At 38.0% G+C, this 23,812-nt stretch overlaps 1 protein-coding gene across 4 annotated transcripts in view; it reads left to right on the top strand.

Moving 5' to 3' along the window:
* NRG3 (neuregulin 3) overlaps positions 1-23,812 on the top strand; it is a 311,679-nt gene that overhangs the window by 266,844 nt on the left and 21,023 nt on the right. For 3 of the 4 annotated variants that reach the window (XM_017883718.1, XM_017883717.1, XM_017883720.1), the window contains 2 exons: positions 9,155-9,257; positions 16,722-16,848. In XM_017883718.1, the coding sequence (XP_017739207.1) occupies positions 9,155-9,257; positions 16,722-16,848 (230 nt within the window). Of the gene's footprint in view, positions 1-3,623; positions 3,700-9,154; positions 9,258-16,721; positions 16,849-23,812 lie in introns of those variants that run through there. The other variant, XM_017883719.1, reaches the window with a different exon arrangement.

Consider the following 23,812-nt stretch of genomic DNA (forward strand, 5'->3'; position numbering starts at 1 on the left):
GCACTAGAATCCTAGGTCCTTATACCTGGAGGGGATATGGAGGTGCCATTTAGAACATTTCCTGTTCCCTCATACATGTAGGGGATCATGCTCTGTTGTGGTCACCCACACTTCTGTCCTCAATACAGAGGTTTCTCAGGGGAAATAGTGTGACAGGGACTATGGCTGTGATTTTCTTTCACTAGCATTCTTTTTTCTACGTAGTACAGCTTAACAAGTTTCTATGGAGAGACTTTGAGAATTTTATACTGTTGCAGTTTCCAAAAGAATTTCCATAAGGCTGTGTTACACCTCTGGGTCTGAACTGTGGCTGCCCAGTTAAGCAGACATCATGCTAACCAATAAGTATTCCAAGGATTCTGTCTCCAAGGACAAAGAGCACAATTTATTTTCTTGAAGGGAGAAGTGATGGAGAGTATGAAACTAGAGAAGGTAACATGGTGAAATTTCAGAACCCAGCATTAGAACAGTGGAGAGAATCTTTTTGGCAGGCAGCCTGGCCTGAGCCTTGCCCTTGCCCTGGACTCACCTCACTCCGGAAGCTGCATGCATGGTTGTCGCCTGCGTCTGTTTCACCACCAGCTGTAACTGCTCTTATCCTCTCTTACCCATTGTCTTTACCAAGAAAATGGAAGAAATACTACACACTTCCTATTTGTTTATCTGTGAGGAGGAGTATGAAAGACAGAGCCCATTCCCCAAAAAGGTCTGCTTGTATTACATCCTTCAAAATTTCTGGGCAGGAAATTCAAAACCACAAGTTGAAAAATACAGTTACCAAGAGTGAAAGTCCAAGTTAAAAAATGAGTTTAAAAAAAAGACATAAAAATAAATTCTCTAAATGCCAGTTTCTGGACACAGACTTCTCCAGAGTTAGCAAGTCACTGACTGCCTGTGGCTAAGGCTAGTTCTGCATACGGGAGTAGAGTATTTTAAAGGTTCTTTTTGACCTAAATGCTGCTTCAGGAGAAAAAGGAAAAAGGAAAGAAACTGGCATTTTGTGCATCAATTATATGCCATGTATTTTTCTAGGCACTTTGTTCGTGCTTATCTGTTTAATCCCTAAATATGCAGCTATGCAATATTTTTCTATTTTATTGGTAAGGACAATGAGTAAGAGAAGAAAAACAGTTGCTGCTGATGGTAAAACGTAGTCATGCACAGCCACTAACCACACTGCTCCCTGAGTGGAGTGGGCTCAAGGGAAGGGGAGGTATCTGCCAGGCCACCCTAGTAGCATGGCTCAATTCAAGTTCAAAGGCCTCAGAACTAGGGAAGCCAATGATGTGATTCTGTCTGAGACCAAAGGCTTTAGAACCTAGGGTCACTGATTTAAGTTATAGGGTCCAAAGGCCAGGGAACCTGGAGTTTTTGTCCAAGGACAGGAAAGGAGGAGTATATCTCAGGTTCAACAAAGAGAAAAACATATTTGCATTTTCTCTCAGTTTGTTCTCTTCAGGATTCCAGAAGATGGGATGGTGCCTGCCCATAATAAAGTCAGATTTTTCCCATGTAGTCCACTTATATGCACATGCTAAATGTCCTTTGAAAACACCCATATATGCATACCCCAAAATAATGCTTTATTTGGTCTCTAGGTATTCCATATTCCAGTCAAGTTGACACCTAAAATTAGCCATCACATAGAGGGAACAAATTTTAAAATATAGAATGACAAAAAACTATAATTTATTGAATTACTTACAATGTGCTATATGCTTAAGAAAAGTTATTTGATATCATTCTTGTTATAAACATAAGTGATATCATTGCCTTTACTTAGCTGAGAAAATGGAAGTTTATAAAGGTAAAGTAACATACTTGCAGTCACTCATTTTAAAAGTGACCAAAATTAAAGTCAAATCCAAAATTACCAGACTCTCAGCCCCTTGATTTGTGCTGGTTCTTGCATAATACCCTATGAACCAAATGCACTGATAATATACCATCATTGTAGCTACACCTGGGTCTATAAATTCACTTGTAGTCTTTGAGTTTTAATTTCACTCTTGATTTAAACTCAGAATTGTTTTTTTATTTTTGCATGTCCCCAGGCTACATACGACTAGCTTCAAATAAAAAACAAAACAAAATAAAAAACATACTGTATACATGTTATGTGGAAATCATTCATTTTGTAGGTACAGTCTTATATTTTGTTTGTTTCATTGGATATGAGTCTCCATAATTTTCGTAATTCGTTTTATTTGCAGAAGCAGGGTATATTTGTTTCCAAGTTCAATTGGAAAATTTAATGAAGTTGCAAATGTGGGGGTGGAAAGGATGACATTTTTTAAGATGACGATATGCTTAAACAGGTCTTAACAATACATGTTTTATCCCTTTCATTTGAATCTTTCCACCTTTAAAATGTCAGCCCAAGCCTGCTGGGGCACATGATTTCCCCTCTCGACTTACTAAGAAATGTAGATAATGTGATATTTTTTAGGTTTACTTTCTGTTTTCTATTATGCCAGCTCAAATAAATGCATTAAAAACAAAAATAAACCCTAAGAAGAGATAAAATGTTTGAAAACATTGGTTCCCAACATAATTCCACAGGAAAAAGTACTAGAAAACATGCAATCATATCTTAAGAGAGGATATAGTGCATGGTCTCAGAAAATAGAAGAAATAAAGGAAAATAGGTCCTATAATATGGACTCTGTACATGTAGGTTTTGATCCAAATTTGTTTCATCAGGGTTCCATTTGCTTATTAATGATAAAGTACTGCAAGTACCTTTACTGGTAGAGAAACAACACAAGTCCCCATGGACTAATTTCAGCTGGCCCTGGAAGCTTCTGCAGCATTTTGGGAGCACCCCAGAAAGTCACAGTATGAAGAATTTTGTGTACATGAACCACCCCTTAGCTTGCTTTTCTGTCTTTGAATTGCCATCAGCACCAAGTGAAGCTAGTCTAGTATATAAAATCAGGCATCATACCAGTGTCAGCATAGAGTATGTTGGTTGGAACAGCACACAAATCCAACACAGAGATAAACAATCAGAATACCTACATATCAGTTGATCATGCTGCTCATGCTCTGAGGTCAGGGGACAAGTGCTTTCACCATTTTCCTTATGGCAATCTGTGCTGTGAAAAGGACTTTGTGAATGCGGAATCACAGTGAAGAGGCCAAGGTTGGATGAAAAAGCCCCTGTTTTAGCCTATAACAGAATACCACAAAATGGGTAATTTATTTTTAAAATGAAATTTATTTGGTTCATGTTTCTAGAGGCTGGGAAGTCCAAAAGCATAGCACCAGCATCTGGTGAGGGCAGTTCTATGGCAGAAGGGGGAAGGCAAGTGAGCTCAGGAGACAGAGAGAGGAAATTGAGCTGAATTCATCCTCTTATCAGGAGCCCACTCTTGTGATAACTAACCCACTCCTGTGATAACCAGTCTACTCTCATGATAACAGCATTAATCCCTTCCTGAGTGGAGTCCTCATTGCCTAATGACCTCATAAAGGCCCCACTTCTTGGTACTGTTACAATGACTATTAAATTTCCAACACAGGAACTTTGAGGAACATATTCAAACCATAGCAACTCCAAATGGAGAAGCTGGGTGTAGAGTTTAGCAGTGGGTGGGGTCAGGAGCAGATGGTCAACTCAGGGAAAGAGGATGTGTTTAAGCTTAGGAGGACTTGATATGAACACGGACAGATTCTAAGCCTTAAGAACACTCTGGGGTGAGAATTGATGTAACATGAACAATTCTGTAAAGACAGAAATATGCATTTGTTAATTCAAGTAACAAGTCTGAGGTGTCAGTGATGTGAGAAGTGCTGCACTAGGTGCTGAGGAGAGAGTGATGAGCCAAATGAATAAATTAATGAAGAATATGGTCCCCTGAACCAGTGGAGCTTACAGTGCAAGGCTTTTTGATAGTGCCAACCTTTTTGAACTAGTGACATTTAATTTGAGATTTAAAAAAAGAGTGGGCATTTAAAAGACAAGCAGAAGGCCTGGAGCATTGGCTCACACCTGTAATCCCAGCACTTTGGGAGACCAAGGCAGGCAGATCACAAGGTCAGGAGATCAAGACCAGCCTGGCCAAGATGGTGAGACCCCGTCTCTACTAAAAATACAAAAATTAGCTGCGCATGGTGGTGCGCACCTGTAGTCCCAGCTACTCGGGAGGCTGAGGCAGGAAAATCACTTGAACCCAAGGCAGGGATGTTGCAGTGAGCTGAGACCATACCACTGCACTCCAGCCTAGTGACAGAGCAGGACTCTGTCTCAAAAACAAACAAACAAACAAAAAAAGCCAGCGGAAGAATAAAGCAAACAGCATGTTTCAAAACGCTAAGGACTGAAATGGTAGACATAACAGAAAAAAAGGAGAGTGGTTGATATGGGTGAGCAGTGTCTATCAGGCAAGTCTTTCAGACCATACTAAGAGTTTTAGGTATTATAAGTCAAATAGGAACCCAATAACACACTAAAAATAGAAGACACACACATATTCATTCATATACATGGGTATATATGATTTAATTTGTATATTAAAAGGTTTATATAGCCTGCTACATGGAGAATGGCTTATGGGAGTATAATCATAAAAGAAAACTAAAAGATAAAAAGCTATGTATTATTTTATATTCTGCATATTCTACATATTCTTTGTATATTCTTTTGTACCCTAGGATTAATATTTTTGCAGCTGTAGTTGACATAAGATAAACCACCTGTTTATAATGTATCACTAGATACATTTCTGACATAAGTATTTACCAGTGAAACAACCACTGTAATTGAGACAAGTAACATGTCTATAACACCCAAAAATTTCCCCACATTAATTTGTAATCTCCTCTATCAATCCCTACTCCTGACCCCAGGTATCTACGTACATATTTTGTGTTATTATAGTTTCCATTGTCTAGAATTTTGAATAAGTGGAATTATGCAGCATGTACTCTGTTTGTTGTCTGATTTATTGCACTCAGCATATTTATTCTGATATTCTCCCATATTGTAGTTTATATCAATAGTTCATTTCTTTTTACTGCTGAGTACTATTTCATTATATAGAAATATAATAATTTGAGGATCCATTTACCTGTTGATGGATCCTTGGGTTATTTCCAGTTTGGGGGCTATTAAAAATGAAGTTTCTATGAACATTTGGGTACCCAATGAAATTGAACTCCCAATAGTTGTGGGTAATGGAATGGCTAGATCATAAGGTAGATATATTTTTAACTTTCTATGAAGCTATTATTGGAAATGGCTATATAATTTTATCTTTCCGTCAGAAGTACATAAGAGTTCTAGTTGCTCACATCCTTTTCACATTTGGTATGGTGAATCTTTAATTTCACCTATTCTAGTGGGGATGCCATATATCTCATTATAATTTAAATTGCAATTTCATAATAATGAACAATGTTAGATATCTTTTTAGGTACTTATTTGTCATCCAGATATCTTTGGGGAAGTGTCTGTTCAACCTCGTTTTGCTCATATTTAAATTGGTTTGCTTATCTTATTATTGAGAAGTCATTCTTACAAATTAAAGATACAAGTCCATTACTGAATATATATTTTGCAATTTTTCAGACTGTATCTTGCCTTTTGATTTTCATAATGGTGTCTTTGAAGAGCAAATGTTAATGTTGATTGATAAAGTCCATTTTGATTTTGAAATCTTTTAGTTTGTAGCTTTCATATTTTAGTTAAGAAATTTTTGCCAAATCCATGGCACTAAGATTTTTTCGTATGTTTTCTTCTAATTTTGCAGTTTAAAATTTACGTTTACGTCTATCATCCTTTTTGAGTGTATATATGTATAGAGTATGAGATTGGGATCCAGGTTCATTTTTGTGGATATGGCTATATATACTATTGATGCAATGTCATTTTTTGAAAATATTCTTTCACCGATGAATTATGTTGGCGTCTTTGTCAAAACCAGTTGGCCACATAAGTTTCGAATATTATATTTCTGAACTGTTTTATCTGTTGCAATTATTTATTTGTCTGTAATTAGGCCAATACTATACTCCTTTGATTACTATAAGTTTTATAAGAAATCTTAGAATAAAGTCATGTGATTCCACAACTTTGTTCTCTTGGCTACAGGAACATTGTTTTGGCTACTGTAGATCTTTTGTATTTCCATAAAACATTTAGAATTGGCTTGTCAATTTCTATGACAAGAACAACAACAACAAAAATGCTTCCTGAGATTTTAATAGCATTGCAATCAATCTGTCTATCATCTTGGGGAGAATTGACATCTTAATAATATCAAGCCTTCTAATCCATAAACATGTTATATCTATTTATTTAGATCTTCTTTTAAGCTTTTCAATGTACAAGACTTGTGTGCCTTTTGTTAAATTGATCTCTATGTATTTTATATGCTTTGATGCTATTGTAAATGACATTTTTGTTTCAATTTTTCTTTGTTGCCATAAAATGATGTGCATTTATTTTTGTATCTCTCTCCTATAACCTTGTATCCTGAAATTTTCCTATGCTTACTTGATAGTTATACTAGCTCTTTTGTAGATTCCATCAGTTCTTCTGTATAAATTGTCATATTGTTTGCAAACAAAAACGACTTTTCTTCTACTTCCCCAGCCGAATGATTTTATTCCTATTTTTTCTTGTTACATTAAGTAAACCTCTGGCACAGTGTTGACCAGAAGGTATGAGAGTGGATATTCTTGCTTTATTACTGATCTTAGGGAAAAAACATTCAGTCTTTCACAGTTAGATATAGTTTTTTTATAGCTACTCCTTATTAGGTTGAGGAAGTGCCTTCTATTTCTAGGTTTTGAGAGTTTTAATCAAGAATGAATATTAAGTTTTGCTACATTTTGCCTCTAATCTAGTTGTTAGATTATCTGCTTAGATGTAAAATGGTGAACCATATTGATTAAATTTAAAATATTAAACCAACCTTGCATTTTGTGTATAAACCTTACTTATGATGCACTATATTTTATATATGGTTATATTTTATTTCCTAAAATTTATTAAGATTTTTTGCATCTGTGGCAATGAGGGCAATTTATCTGTAATTTTTTGTTAGGTCTTTGTCTTTTTCGGAATCATGATAATACTGGCATCATAAAATGAATTTGAATCTATTGTTTTTCTGTAATTTTCAGTGATGAGAAGCCTCTGATAGGAAAAAAATGAACACCAAAGGAATTATTATTTTCTTTAAAAAATAGTGCTTGCTATAACTGAATAATGTTCTAATTTTAGTATGCATGAGAAACACCTGAAAATTTTACTTAAATAGAGATCCTGGCTGGGCATGGTGGCTCACAACTGTAATCCCAGCGCTTTGGGAGGCCAAGGCAGGTGGATCAACTGAGATCAGGACTTCGAGACCAGTCTGGCCAACATAGTGTAACTCCGTCTCTACTAAAAATACAAAAATTAGCCAAGCATGGCGGCACATGCCTATAGTCCTAGCTACTTGGGAGGCTGAAGCAGGAGGATCACTTGAACCCAGGAGGAAGAGGTTGCAGTAAGCTGGGATCACGCCACTGCACTCCAGCCTGGATGACAGAGCGAGACTCTACATCAAAAAGAAAAAAAAAAAAATCCTGATTTAGAAAGAAGGAAACCATAATTGGTATTAACAAAGAAAACATATCTCCCCAGGTGATTTTTTTTTTTATGTAGATGATTCATGTTCTGAGAACTCTTAGTCTGCTCAAAAGTTCTCAAAGTATGTTTCTCTGACCAGTAGCATCAGAATCACCTGGGAACTTTTAAAAAATGCCAATATTCTGTACTCACTCCAGATTTACTAAATCAGTAACTCTGGGGAAAGAAGTAGGTGCAGTCTGTTTTTAATAGGCTCCAAGGTGACTCCAATGCATTACAATTTGAGAACTATTGTTCTTTGTTAATGACAGAGAGAGAGAATGTATATGGATGCAATTAATTTTGTATATTTTGAGAATATATATGTGTTAAAAAGTGGGAAATGTCCTCTAAATTGGCTTTTTCTTTCTTATGACCTGTATAGAAGGTCTGAGAGAGAGAGAAGGAAGGTGTGCCAGGTGTGTGAGTAGTGTGGAGATGATATGGATGATAATTAGGAAAACAGGAAGGCAGGCTGATGAGATTGTTAGTGACCATTAGATGACTACTTAAGCTCTGTGATGCTGTTCTTTATTGGTGTCCATTTGCCCAGTGGTACAGTTTTCTTCCCCAATTCTGAGCTGCCCATAGTAGAAGTATGGAGAAGACAGTTTCTTGGATTTGTGTATATTTATTTTGCCAAATAGTTAGAAGGGAAGATGAAAGGGATAAAGTAAAATAAGAGTATTTGCAAGAGAGTAAATGACTGTAATCATGGACCATGGTCACTGTCCTGTATCAACAGAAAGATGAAGACAAGAGGAGGATAATTAACAGAGAACCTACTGGGTTCTATGGATACAAAGTCTTGATGAGATGGAAGAATTGTTTAGGTAGATACAGGTTAGGAAAGGACCTAGGCGTATAAATGGTAGTGGCTACAGAGTGAAATGTTTGTTTTTGAATTATTGTCTTTTTTTGTGATAAGCTACAAGGTATGACCTTGGTAATAGAGATTGAGTTCTGTGCCAAATCATGGTATTGAGAAGGACAGAGACTGGGTGAATAAAATACTTACATGCCTATTATTTTTTCTTCATGAGTGATGTCAATCATAGTGATAGTAGGATGAATGGGAGGCTGACAGTCAAGGACTAAATCAGAATCAGAAAACACAGGGGCATCTGCACCACGGAAGGTAAATTGGAAGGCATCAGTGGCACAGGAAAGCTCAGAGGCACCTGAATTTGTTTCTCTAGCTGATTAATTTGAGCCCTACCACCATTTCACAAACTTATGTCCCCAGTAAATCCTAAAGTCATAGAATGTCTGTGGATAATAAATTTGTAATCGTAGTATCTGAGTATGAGTTCTGATGTAGCCATGCAGGTAAACAAAATAGCACCCAGTTATCCTATAGAACTTTGCAAATAAATTGAATCATAATAATTTCCTCGTTTTATTCCCTGTTTATGACAGAAACAAAAAAAGTTCGCTTTGGCAGATTCCTACCAGCTCAGAAGTACATGGATGAAGATTGTTGCTGATGTGCCCTGCTAGCATCCATTCTAATTTTGTTTTTCAAATTCACAGAGAGTGAAGAAGTTTATCAAAGGCAGGTGCTGTCAATTTCATGTATCATCTTTGGAATTGTCATCGTGGGCATGTTCTGTGCAGCATTGTACTTCAAAAGCAAGTAAGACCATTTCTCTCAAGTATTTAAAGTTTACTTTTCGAGAAAGCACTTTCTGTTACTTTAAGCTCTTGGTCTGTGCGCCACACAGAGGGAACCTGTGGAAATGGGCCTAGCAACAATCTGCAAGTGACTTAGGACCTTTTTGTAAATTGCGGTGAGTGTGTACAGGCATGTGCATGCGTGCATGTGATGTGTGTGTGCACACATGTGTGCGCAGTTTATCTTTGATGCACATAATGATCATTCCTCTCAGTGATCACGAACATTCTATGTTCTTTGCACTGATTAACCACTTGCCAGTATTAAAGGCTTAGTGTCTGCCTATCACTAAGGGCTAACTCTTCTGAAGAGAGGGGCCACTGCTATAATCTACACATTATCCACCATTATCTATCTATTTATGAAAAAACAATTCAATTTTTCATACAGATTTTAGGCAAATATGGAACATAAATACTAAAAAATATACTTCAGTTTGCCAATTGGTATGTATATGTTGAATATGCCCTAAAGTTACGTTGCTGAGAAACTAGACCTTCTTCAGATGAAGGTGTTTATGTTTGACTAGAAATAGATATAGGCCAGGTGTGGTGGCTCAGCCTGTAATCCCAGCACATTGAGAGACCGAGGCAGGTGCATCACCTGAGGTCAGGAGTTCGAGACCAGCCTGACCAATATGGTGAAACCGCATCTCTACGAAAAATGCAAAAATTAGTCGGCCATGGTGGCGTGCGACTGTACTCCTAGCTTCTCGGGAGGCTGAGACGGGAAAATTGCCTGAACCTAGGAGGCGGAATTTGCGGTGAGCCCAGATCACGCCGCTGCACTCCAGCCTAGGGGACAGAGGGAGACTCCATCTCAAAAGAAAAAAAAAAAGAAAGTAGATATAAACATATCTCTGTGTGCATGTGTGTGTGTGTGTGTGTGTGTGTGTGTGTGTGTGTGTATTTTTCCAAACAAACTCTGGTAGAGGTAGTTTATTTATTAAAATTATATAATCTGCACTTAAGAAATGCAGACAAAAACATTAGCCCCATGGTTTCTTGAGCCTTAAGAATTTGGCAGATTTTATTCCTACCGCTTGTCTGAAATTCAAGCCAATGTGTAATTGTTTTTCTGAGTAGATCTATAAGTTTTTACCCATTTGCTCTTCTAATATGGGATTAATTTCCAGGTATCGTTTGTGATGCCTGTCTGCATGTTTTCTGTGTTGATTCTCAAAGACAACCGATTATGATTTTTTAAAATAACATAAACTCAAGCATCAATTCAGAATTAGTAACCATTATTTTTCTCATAAACTATTTCAGAATGTTTTTAGATATTTAGAACTGTTGCCAAAAGAGTACAGAGAGTTTCCATATACTTAAACCAAAGTTCCTCTATTATTAATGCCTTACATTTGCATGGTACGTTTGTCAGAATTAATGCAACAGTATTGATATTGTATTACTAACTAAAGTCTGTATTTTCAGATTTCCTTAGTATTTTACCTAAGGTCCTTTTGTTAATGCCAGGGCCCCATCCTTAGCATATGATATTAGCTGTTAATTCTCCTAGGGAACTCTTGGCTGTGACAGTTGTAACTATCAATTTCTGAGCACGTACTCTTTCCAGGCACACTGGGCTTTTTATGTATTAGCTTCCAAACACCACAGCAATCAGAGTTGTGCATTATTACTGCATTTTTCAAATAATGCCAGAATCTATTTTAAAATATTTATTTTTCAAAGTCATAAAGAAGAAAATTACAGATAAGTTCTTTAATCTTAGCAGTTCTAGGTTAAATCACATGCTCTAAACCTCTATACCACATTGTTTCACATAGTCCTTTTGCTAGATGGTGAAGCTGCACAGAGTGGGTTAGGAGTTACCCTCTTTTGTACAGCCCATAGCCCTTTATGTTCTGTAAGGTTGCCATCTGGCATAACGGTCAGGGTTGTACACTAGTGAGTCATACTTGGATTCAAATCTTCAAGCTGTCACTGTTATATTTGATTAGGCAAATTATATTGTGTCTCTTAGTGTTGGTTCCCTTTGTGGTAAAATATGAACAAATATAATATCTACTTTTTTAGAATTTTGTTAAGGATTAAATGCAACCATGGTTGGGTGCAATGGCTCATGCCTGTAATCCCAGCACTTTGGGAGGATGAGGTGGGAGGATCACTTGAGGTCAGGAGTTTGAGACCAGCTTGGCCAACATGATGAAATTCCATGTCTGCTAAAATACAAAAATTAGCCAGGCATGGTGGCGGGCACCTGTAATCCCAGCTACTCAGGAGACTGAGGCACGAGAATGACTTGAACCTGGGAGGTGAAGGTTTCGGTGAGCCACAATTGCACCACTGCACTCCAACCTGGGCAACAGAGTAAGTTTCGGTATCCAGAATAAATGCAATCACAATGTAAAGCGCATAACAAAGTATCTAAAAGTAACTACCCAATGGAACCTTGCTGTTGTTAACACCCATGGTTTTCCACACCAGGACTTGGAGGCTGGGTAGCTATAAAGTTAGCAGCCTCCCCTAGAGCATGAGAGTGGTAATCACACTCAGCAGGGCGGTAATTAGAAGGGTCTCCCTGCTAGAACTTTGTACAAAAAAGAAATTCCGTACTTAACAATAACCAAATTGCAATGAAGAATCAGTTAATCACTTATTTTTACAGTATAATGTGTAGTTGTACCACATTTAAATGAAAGACAGGTCATGGTAATTATGAGAGCAAACAGCTGGATTGCGAAGGGACTTCCATCGTTGGGGCTATCAGTGTCTCACTCTGGGCTGCAAGTGGGCTTGGAGATCAACATCTCCTCCTGGGGCTCAGTGAGGGGTCAAAGTGTTTAATGAAAACAGTGTTCAACATCAGATTCATTAGGGTAGGCTCAGAGGACTGCACCGAAGCTGGAGAACCAAGCGGGGTGTTGTTGTCTTTCTGCCTACCAGCCTGGGACACAGTTTTATTTAAAAAATGAATCAATTAATAATTAAATGTAAAAATAATAAAGTGATATAAATGGAAGTATTTTCCAGCTGGAATTGGATGAGCTATGTGTTCCTCATTAGAGACCTAGGGTGCATTTCTTCCTCTAGTACCATTTTCAGGCTTGGTCTCCCTTTAATTTTCTTTGCTTGAGAGAAATGCCACAACCTTACCAAGCACCTAATTTATATTGCTAAAAGCAATATCAATTTTCATAAAACCCTGGCACAAGTTGTGTGTGTGTGTATGTGTGTGTGTATGTGTATGTGTGTATGTGTGTGAATTCGTGGATTTCTAATTCCTTTCCCAAAACCTTGGGGAGAATAGAATATCCAGACTCTACCTTGACCTTCCCTTACTTTCACTCATAAAGGAAAGTAGTTTATATGTATATACTTTTTTTACTTTAGCTTAGAAGCCCCAAGTCTTCCAGTATTCTAAGGCCTCTCTATCATTGATATTCAAATAAATTCACCTGAACCTCCATTTGATATACTGGGTTGTACAGTTTCTGCCTAGAGGGAGTTGAGACTTACCCCAAAGCTCTCTTGATCATTTATCTTCTACTTCGGATAATCACTTAGATCTTTCATTTATGATTCTTTTTCCATTCCCTTGTCACCTTTGGCATGGCATGACTTCATCAGAAGGAATATTGCAGCAAATTGTATATCTGAGGAAAGATGGAAGGTAGGTGCCATGATGAGGAATAAGTAAGAAACATCTTGAATTTAGAGGATTTTTTGACGGAGTTAACTGAACCCCTAGTAACTCTAAAAAACAGTGAAAGAAATTCTCTTCACTCCCAATAAGTTCATATATTCCTATACATAGTTAATGGAACTATTAATTGAGCCTTTCAGGTCTGGCCAATGTGGCTCACTCAACGACTATAAATTATTCAAGGTTTTCTCTTTACTTTCAACTTACATAGTTAAGAATGATGGGGATGAGTATTAGAGTTCTTAGTAGAGCTTGGAAATACAAAACATGATTCAACTCTAAAACTACAATGAAATAGGAGTGGAGATGTTTCAGGAGGCAGAATCTGAGAGCGGTAATATCACAAATGGGAAAAAAGAGGAGGAATGAAGAAGAAACTGGTGTTATCAGTAAAATGTAGACATGGTTACAACCTGCCCCTGCCTATAGGTCATCAACCCCCTGAAATAAGAGATTTTAGATCCCGAGAAAAGCCTCTTAACAGCAGACACTCTGATGCAGTGCTACGATCTTCCTCAGATATGGAGGATTTAGTCCCCAGGTTTGCCAGCAAACACCCATGAAGAGTCACCTTTTTCAATCTCATGTTCCATTCTGGGATTGTTTATCTCCAATGATGCATCAATATGAGGCTCTGAAGACCTAGACCTTTTCCCCAGTTTCAGGGGCAAGACCATGCCAGCTTCAGAGCTCCCTGTGGGGTTTGCTGAGGTTTTCTCTGAGACTGCATCACATTCCAACTTCTCCCCAGACCAATTCTGCTTCCATTTCTTCCCTTTGCTTCCGCAGGTGTTGATACCCAGAGCTCTCCCTAAAAAAAGTCCTCTATGCTGTCTTTATCCCAGGGTCTGCCTTCCCAGGAGCCCAATCTGCAACAAGACAAATAATGCCTAACAATGGATTCATGGTGTCTACTATTCTGCAACTTACATCTTATTTCTTTCTAATGCATTGCACCAAAGAAACTTGAAACTCAATGGACTGTAAAGTTTCCACACTGACACTCTTGGGCTGGTCGTGTTCCCGTGTACAATGCATGCATCTTGTCTTCCCCAGAGCAATGCCTCTCATGAGAGAGCTAATGGTATTGCAATCAGCTGCTGATTGTTTACTCTGTTCCCATTTGCTGGGGGAAGGAGGAAAGAGCAAAAAAGTGTGTGCTTGTGAGACAGGAGGGATGGTAGCTAGGCAGAGGCAGGCTCAGAATGGAAGGACCACTTATCTTGGAATATTACTGAGTCAGGACTTGAGTGAAAAAAGACTAAAGGTAGGCAAATTATAAAAGGATTTAGGAAACACAGTCTGATGTTGGATATTGTATAAAGAAAATTCCTTGACAAGTTTATACTTCCAGGGCTCTGAATTAGATTATTGAAAAAGTCATTAAGTGTTTCTGATTTAATCCCATGAGAGTAATGGAATCCTTGATCTGCGACGTGCACTCTTACTTTTTCAGGATGATTTACCCGACTAGAACCTCCTGATTTCCCCTTTTTTTTGTGTGTGAATGAATCCCTGATAAAATCTTGTGGCTGTAACATGCTCCTTAAAATGCTGATATGATAGATTTATTTTTAAGGAAGCAAATAGATTATTACAACAGGATTAAAGCAACTAAGAGTGCTAGAGATAAAAGTATCCCAAATAATTGGAAAGATAAAAAGAAATATCTTAAAAAACAGAGCTGCATCACATTGATATTGTAAATTCAAAATGGATAATGTAGCTCAAAGCCTTCAAAACTTGCAGCAAGTGCTGGTGAATTGCTTGGGAAGACACAACTAGTGTAATCTTTTATCTTTGAGTCAGTGTTCTAATTCTTCTGCAGCTTCTGTCCACAAGACTGAGCTTGCTTGATGATATCGGGAAAGAGATGAACACTTTGCTTGTGCCTCCACATGTAGCCACCACAGTGTCCGTGGAAGATAGCTTTTATGAGCTTAATTTATAGAGGACAAAACGGAGGCTCAACAAATTAGGGTAGAAAATTTGTTGGGTAGCAACAAATTTTAGAAAATTATTTTCAGAAAATTATTAGGGTATTCTGAAAATAATAATTTTCAGAAAATTATTAGGGTAGCAAAACTAGTGGGTGGCAGAGTGGGATTCAAATCCCAGTCCCTATGATACAAGAAACTATGCTATATAGGGTGCTACCTGACTGGAGAAGTTCATTGCCAAGACTGGCCATATACTGCACTGATGGCTGTATATTTGTCAGAGACCTTGAAGGACAGGCAAAATTCAAGGGCATGATTCTATTGGGAAAGTTGTCAGAATCAAAATGGAGTCATTTGTGTTAATAACCCTGAAAAAATAGAGCCAGAGAAGGCCATGAAGGGAGCGGTCCAATGGGCAAATGCCTGATTACAAGAACTATCACAAAAGACTCTGCAAAAACCACAGCTCTGCATGAAGACAATTGCAGCCTTAGACACACATGAAAATACTTCTGCAAGGACATTTGCCCAGCAACTGCCTGTCCACCCTTGGACTGGCACCATCCTTTCTATTGATCCTTGTAGCCAGAGATAATTATCTCAAATCACTTGTGTACCTCATGTTTCCTGTCTTCCTAGTAATAAAAGCTAGTTTCCTATATCGTGTGTATTCCCATTGCAACACTTATTTCCACATAAATGTTTTCTTTTACAGAGTCTCCATGTTTGTTATTTAGGTCAACACTGCAAAGAGGTACACGTTTGTGTATGTGTATGTGTGTGTGTGGTGTGTTTAATGGGTACCAAGTCTATGCTGATAGATGATTTCTGTGAGGCTTCTGGGACAGAGCTGCTGCTAAGGCAGTGGTTTGTCCCATCCTTCTGGTATAGGCACTGAGTGACCCAGACAACAGGCATTCCGCATGTGCCCACAGAAGCACTTTACTTGAAGTCGAGAACCCTAGAGCAGTTTCAGCCATTTCACTCAGAAACAGTGGGACCATGAACACATGGCTTGGCAGTTCTGAGTGGTTGTTGAAGAGTGTAAACTATGGAGACAGGTTGGCTGGACTGAGATCCAATCTCTGCTACTCACTGACTATGTGACTTCAAACAAATGGCTTTAACTTCTCTGTGCTTCAGTTCTCATCTACTGAATGGGTATAGCATTATGGCCTCATCACATAGAATTATCATGAAAAATATGTGAAATGATACATGTAAAGCACTTAAAACCATGCGTGACACATTATTATATAACTACTAGCTCTTTAAGAATTAACTATTTTTACTATTTGGGCTCTTGGTAACAATAAATGAGCTATTTCTAAATTGTAAAAGAAAGAAAATATACACATTATAGTATATAGTCAAGTCGTGCAATTAAGCCAAACATATTTGAATTGTACAAATATAAATGTAACTCTACAAATATGTCATATGTACCTGCTAAGCCCAAGTCTTAATTGTTTTCCTCTAGTCACTTTCTCATAGTATTTCCAGTTCTTTGCAGCTAAAACTCAGGGTTAGAGACTCCCTGCATCTATGGGGGCCAGGGCAATGCACTAAATGTTTGTCTGCTTTTGGGGTGCCATTGAATGTGAATTCCTAGAGAATATGGATGATATCAGGCTATCGCTAAACTGGAAGCATTTCTTGGTGGGGTTGGAAATGAGAGAAGGGTTCTCTTTGTTAGCTGAGTTTATTTAACTTTAGCAAATAACAAATATAGACATTGGGAGTGAATGAAGCCCTGAAAGTAGGAGTTGAATAAATTCATGCAAATATTTGTACACATGTTTATTTATGCCTGCAGGAAACAAGCTAAACAAATCCAAGAGCAGCTGAAAGTGCCACAAAATGGTAAAAGCTACAGTCTCAAAGCATCCAGCACAATGGCAAAGTCAGAGAACTTGGTGAAGAGCCATGTCCAGCTGCAAAATGTAAGTGACATGTCTACACACCTCCTCCTGCAGCCTACCTCAGTGCTTCCAGTCCAGAGGTGTTGGGAGCTTGGGATCAGATTTGTATATATTTTTCAGAGCTTTATAGGGTTTTGCTTAAATCATCTTACAATTCTGGGCTGGGAGGTATGCACACATGCGTGTATGTATGCATCAGAAAAAAGACAGGTTAAATTTCAGCTCTTGATGACAATCTGTAATATAAACTAATCTCTGGTAAAAATAAGAGCTTCAGTTGTTTGTCCCGTGAACACTTGTGGAATCCTTAGTTTGTGCCAGAAGTTGTATGTGACACCAAGGATACAATGTCCCTTGCCATAAGGGAAGTTCTGTGTAGGAAGAAACACAAAAAACCCCAGAATCAGCAGAAGTGAGTTCTGAGATAGTTGTTGTTGCAGCAGAGGTTGGACAAGCGGAAGCCAGTGGGAGGTGCATTGGGGTAGACTCAGGGTCTGCCTCACAACAGAGTCAGGCTCGGACTTGGTTTGGAAGGACATGAAAAGTTCTATAGAGAGTCAAAGGGCTAAGAGCTAGACACCAGAACATACAGGAAGAATAAAGCCATGGAATCCCAAAAATGCATGTTATGTTTAGAGAACTCTGAGTTAAGGGTGTGAGAAGAATCAAAGATGAGAAGTAGAGTTTCAGAATCAATCCTTCTAGTTCCAGGCCTTCCAGAGATATCAGAACTTGAAGTTAAATGCAAACTATTTGCCTCTTACACTTTTTGTAAGGTAGTTTTAATCATTACTGAGCTATATTGCGAAACAGTAAATTAAAGACAAGAGAATACTGTGTAATACATAGAGATATATTCTTCTTAGGGTAGCAATTCTTTGACTCCACACAGCATCGCACTTTTAGAATCTGAGGCATAAAACAAAAGAACAAAGGCCACTGCATAAACCTAGCATTTGAGTATAATAGGCAATCATCCAGGACACATTCACACCCCTCCAAATGCTTAAATCACTGAAAATTTATACATCACTGGTGATTCTAAGAAATCATTACCCAAAAAGTCATTATTATGATGTCCATAACAGATGTACTCAAATGGTGTAACGCGGAATTCGTAAATCAGAATCTCTTCCCAGCCAAGTTTTGTTAAACTTTTATTCATGGCAATGTGCAGGAATTGTTCATTTCAGAAACACAGCGAATGCTTTCGCTCTTGATTTCTAATAGGTATAATCCCACCACTGTAAAACAACCACAGTGATGGAGGGTTTCATTCCTTAGCAACTGGTTATGTTGAAGATAAACAAAGCCAGGCACCAGTTAAAGTGATGAAGATAGATTCTAATCAGCAATATATTAGTGGAATAGTGGAATAGTTGAACTGAACTTCAATTTGTACAGAAGTGGCTAGGCATTTTTTTTTTTTTTTTCTTTTTTGAGACGGAGTCTCGCTCAGTCGCCCAGGCTGGAGTGCAGTGGCGCGATCTCGGGCTCACTGCAAGCTCTGCCTCCCGGGTTGCACCATTCTCCTGCCTCAGCCTCCCGAGTAGCTAGGACTACAGGTGCCCGCCACCACGCCCAGCTAATTTTTTTTTGTATTTTTAGTAGAGACGGGGTTTCACCGAGTTAGCCAGGATGGTCTCGATCTCCTGACCTTGTGATCCGCCCGCATCGGCCTCCCAAAGTACTGGGATTACAGGCATGAGCCACTGCGCCCGGCCTTTTTTTGTTGTTGTTTTTGAGAAATAAAGAAGTGAAATTATATTTGTTTGTAGATGACATGATCTTCTGTGTAGAAAATCCAAAGAGTCATCCGAAATACTGCTGGAATTAATAAACACATTCAGTGGATTTGCAGAATACAATATCAGCACCAAAAATTAGTTGAATTTCCATACAATAACAATAAACAATTTTAAAAGAAAATTAAGAAAATACTTCCATTTGCTAGAGAACTTAAAGTAAGAAATGCTTAGGTATAAACGTAAAAAGGTGAGAAGTTTGTACCTTGAAATCTACAAACTTTGATCAAAATGACTGAAAACATATATAAATAGAGATACAACCCATATTGATGGATTGGAAAAATTAATATTGTTAAATGATTATATAACCCAATGTGGTTTAAATTCAACACAACACCCATAAAATCCCTATCAGTTTTGTTAAAGAAACAAATTAATATAAATGCGTTGTCTCATTTAGTCCTAACAACAACTAATTTATACCCACAAATGTGCAGAAAATGGAAATGGGGTTTGGAGCTTGAGAAAGTTATGTCTGTCAGACAGTTAGTAAGTAGCTGAAAGACAAACCAACATCCTTATAACTCAGTGGTTCTCAACAGAAGGCAATTTGCCCACCATCCCTTGACATTTGGCAAAGTCTGAAAACACTTTGGTATTACACGCTGGGAGAAGAATGCTACAGGCATCTAGTGGGTAGCGGTCATTGGCGCTAATGAACATCCTTCAATGCACAATAACTTCCCTCAACAGAAGATTATCCTTCCCAAAATGTCAAAAGTGGTAACGAAGTTCACAGTCCGTGCTCAAGTTTCAAATGGGAACACTGGGAAATTCTGAACACCAAGTTCCATCACCAAGCTTCCCACTGCAGGCGTTTATTTCCACTACACAGAAGGTGACAGGTTACTCAGGCATATTTCATTCTTGAAAGAGAAAATTTTCTAATTGCTTACCATATTGGACAAGTCTGTCTTTGTTTTATCTTGAAGCTCATGTTAACTACTTGAAATTCTTTGCAAATTGCAGTGTTTAACAAATGAATTGTCGGGCTCTGGCATTCCCTTAAGTTCATTAAACATTCATGGAAATGGGTTTCACTTTATACTCATCTAACAAGATGCAAAACACCTTGTCAAGTGAAGCAACAGGATACTCTGGAAACACTTGACTCCGATGCTGCAGAACTGGAGTAGATCACCCTCCCTGAGAAGCATCTAGTCCCTACCATTTTTTTTAAAAAAGCAAATAAAGCATCTGTGAGTAAAGATGAACTCACCTCCTTTGCTGTGTCTCATGGAAGAAAGAGCTAAGGATAGAATTATAACCTCTAGAACCTTCAAGGCAAAGGAATGAAACTTCTCAGCCTAGATTAGGAATCAGAAAATAAAGTCATCAAAAGAGAAAATCCGTTCTTCTCTCTTGAAATCAAGAGAAAACATTCACAATTGAAAAATGAAAGAAGAAAATTATACACCCTTCACACCTTTTTTTTTTTTTATCAGTAACCATTTTAAGAAAGATAGGTTTATGGGGGAGGTAACATTAAATGAGAAAGAACTGGAAGATAATACTTGCATGCTAAAGAGGAATAATAAGAATTTAATGCCTAGGCCAGGCGCAATGACTCACGACTGTAATCCCAGTACTTTGGGAGGCCAAAGTGTGTGGATCACCTGAGGTTGGGAGTTCAAGACCACCCTGACCAACATGGTGAAACCCCATCTCTACTAAAAATACAGAAATTAGCCAGGCGTGGTGATGGGTGCCTGTAATTCCAGCTACTCGGGAGGTTGAGGCGGGAGAATTGCTTGAACCCAGGAGGCAGAGCTTGCAGTGAGCCGAGACCATGCCACTGCACTCCAGCCTGGGTAACAGAGTGAGACTCAGTCTCCGGGAAAAAAAAAAAAAAAAAAAAAAAAAAAAAAAAAAAAAGAGTTTAGTGCCTAACAGTCTTAAAAAAAAAAAGAAAAAAGAGAGAGCGTTTAGTGCCTAACAGAGCCTTAAAAATTGGTGAAAGGCCCTTATTTATCCAGTAATGTTTATTGAACTCTGGTAAAGCCCACACTTCTCTGTGTTGGGTACTGCAGGGATAGCTTAGAATACAAACGGAAGTGATTCCTCACCTCAAGATGCTCAAAGGTTAGTGGAGAGAAAAATGTGCAAGCATATAATATCTTTATTATATAGATACATTAAATCAAAATACCATCAGATAATGGAAAACGGCTTCTGAATTCGACTAGGGGAATCTCAAATCTACCTAAAAGAGGTCACATGTGAATTCAGTTGTTGGCCTAAAGGAAAACAAACAAAGAAAACAAAAACTGAGGCAAACTTAATATAAGTAGAGCATTTATTTTGGCCAGTTTTGAGGGCTGCAACCTGAGAGCATAGACTTAAGGTACCTTAAATACATGCTCCCATCAGAAGCAGTTACAAGTGGGTTTTTATAGGAAATGAAGAGGTAGTTCCCAAATTGTTTATCAAGAATTTGCATTAAAATAGCATAAGCTATTGATTGGCTATCCATGGTTCTTTTCATCACAAATTCCAAAAACATGGAAATAAGTGATGAGGCAGTTAGGAACAAAATGTCTTTAAACAATCACCCCTGGGTTTGATGGGAGTAAGTGACTACAATCCCACACTCTGTCTCTCTGAGCCTGATAAATTTTGCATACCTCATATAGCTCACACTGCTCTGAGCTATTTTTCTTGAAGAGCTTTGAGAGCGAATTGAAAATCATGGAATTGTTTGCAGGGAGTAGGTCAGAAGAGGTAATTTTGTTGTAACATTAATTAAAGTTAATTTTAAATAACTTTAAAAATTACTTCTGATTTCTTGTTTTAAATATCAAACTATAACTTATTGATTGAATATAGATTCATGCATTCATTTGTCTATTTAAATGTAGACTAAATAGCCTACTAAGTACCAGACAATACCTATTAAGGAACAGGCATGTGATGAGGACCAAACATGAGAAAGCCACTTCTTTCCAGAAGTTTACTGATTACTGCGAGTGATCGATATAAATCAAATAATCTCACAAATGTGGACTCTCATCTATGCCAAGGCCTACAGGAAATAGAGAACGGTGCTATCAGAGCTTCTAGTAGGCAGGTTGGGGAATTAATATCAACAAGAATAGCTCAGAGCTCTCTAAAAAGGTGCAGTAGCACATGAAGAATCCCCCTGGTGAAGTGGTAACTTGCTGGGGAGGAGGTGGGAAGGGCTCTTGTGCTGGGCCTAGTGTCTGGAGAGGGTCTCTTGTCATATTATTTTGCTTTAAAGGAAATGTGTGGAGATTGCGATTGTTGAAGTTCTTGCTGCTGTAGTGTCCATGCAAACATTCTCAACAGCGGTCAAGTTGTTTTTAATTACCCGCATTAGAAATCCCAATGTAATCACTCTCGAAAACATATTGTAACTATCAATTTCCCTGTACTCCGGCTCATAAGTCAGAGTGGCACTAAAGAAAATTTTGTCACAGACATATTTGAGCCAAGCAATGCAGAGAGAAAGACATTTAAAACTGCCTAAAAATATCCTCCTCCTGCCTTTATTGCCTAGGATTCCAGACCAAGTGATTATCAGCTCTGTCAACATTGCTGTCCAAAACTGACCCTACTTTCATTTAACCTTCTGACTCCTGCTGTGTGCATGTGGCAGACCTGGAAACAATGCTGTTATTCTACTGCCAACATGCGCCTGCTTCATTTGACCGGCCTATTGATTTTGGTGCACCCCCTACAATGTGCTAGGAGCAAAGCAGGTGGGCAGGCAAGAGGAGATGCCTTCAGCACCTGGGAGCATTTGCACTAGCCAGCACTTTCAGGGGAGCCAGTTGAACAAATGTTTCCCCAGGAAATAACAATATTAACCAGGGCCTATAAAGGAGTTTGTTTTTTTTAAAAAAAAAAAAAAAAACCACTTGGGCTCATGCTGAGAGCACCAGTGAATGAACTGGGGCATCTCCTTATTCACCGCTAACACGATCTTTTGTATATTACACCAAATGAGCTCTTAACCATGTGCACACAATAAAGTCAGGATCTGTGTCAAGGAAATAACATAGAATCAACTGCCAGTCTTTGTAACATTGTAGAGGATGCTAATAGGGAGGTCCAGACAGGCAGTTAACCTGAGCACTTAAATTTCACTGAAGATACAATCTTAAGAATAAATTTGTCCAGACCTCAGCTTGTCTCAGAGATAGAACTGCATACATTTGGATGGAACCAAAGTAAATATTTTTGGGCTGGGCACTGTGGCTCACACCTATGATCCCAGCACTTTGGAAGGCCAAGGCAGATGGATCACTTGAGGTCAAGAGTTTGAGACCAGACTGCCTAACATGGTGAAACCTTGACTCTACTAAAATCCAAAAATTAGCCAGGCATGGTTGTGGACGCCTGTAATCCCAGCTACTCAGGAGGCTGAGACACCAGAATTGCTTGAATCCAGGAGGCTGAGGTTGCAGTGAGCCGAGATCAAGACATTGCACTCCAGCCTGGACAACACAGTGAGACTCTGTCTCAAAATACATATATATATATATACTCACACACATATATATGTATATATGTATACATATGTATGCATATATATACACACACATATTTATGCTTTGTAACATTGTAGAGGATGCTAATAGGGAGGTCCAGACAGGCAACTAACCCGAGCACTTGAATTTCACTGAAGATACAATCTTGAGTATAAATTTGTCCAGACCTTATCTTGTCTCAGAGATAGAACTGCATACATTTGGGTGGAACCAATCAGGTTGATATTATATATATTACATATAATACATTATATATAACATAAAAAATATATAATATATAATGTATATTATATATAACACAAAAATATATAATATATAATATATAATGTATATTATATAAATATATAATATATAATATATTATATGTGTGTGTGTGTGAGTGTGTGTGTGTATATATATTAGCACAGAGCATAAAATGTCCAAAAGCTATGATTGTAGTCAGTCAAGCTAACTTTCCAGGAGGGTTGGTATAGGTGAACTGTTTTGCTGAGTGGAGTATGCACTTTGAGGGCCTACAGCTGAGCTACTCAGGCAATTAAAGGAAGACTGAATTCTGCCTTTAGTCTCTAAATTCTTTTTGTTTATTTTGATGTGTACTTTTTAAATCATTTATCTTATTTTCTTTTTTTTATTTTCTTAAGTAGATCTGATATTTTAGGAAAGCTT

Source organism: Rhinopithecus bieti, unplaced genomic scaffold (genome assembly GCF_001698545.2).
Source record: "Rhinopithecus bieti isolate Rb0 unplaced genomic scaffold, ASM169854v2 scaffold_12689, whole genome shotgun sequence".
NCBI lineage: Eukaryota > Metazoa > Chordata > Mammalia > Primates > Cercopithecidae > Rhinopithecus > Rhinopithecus bieti.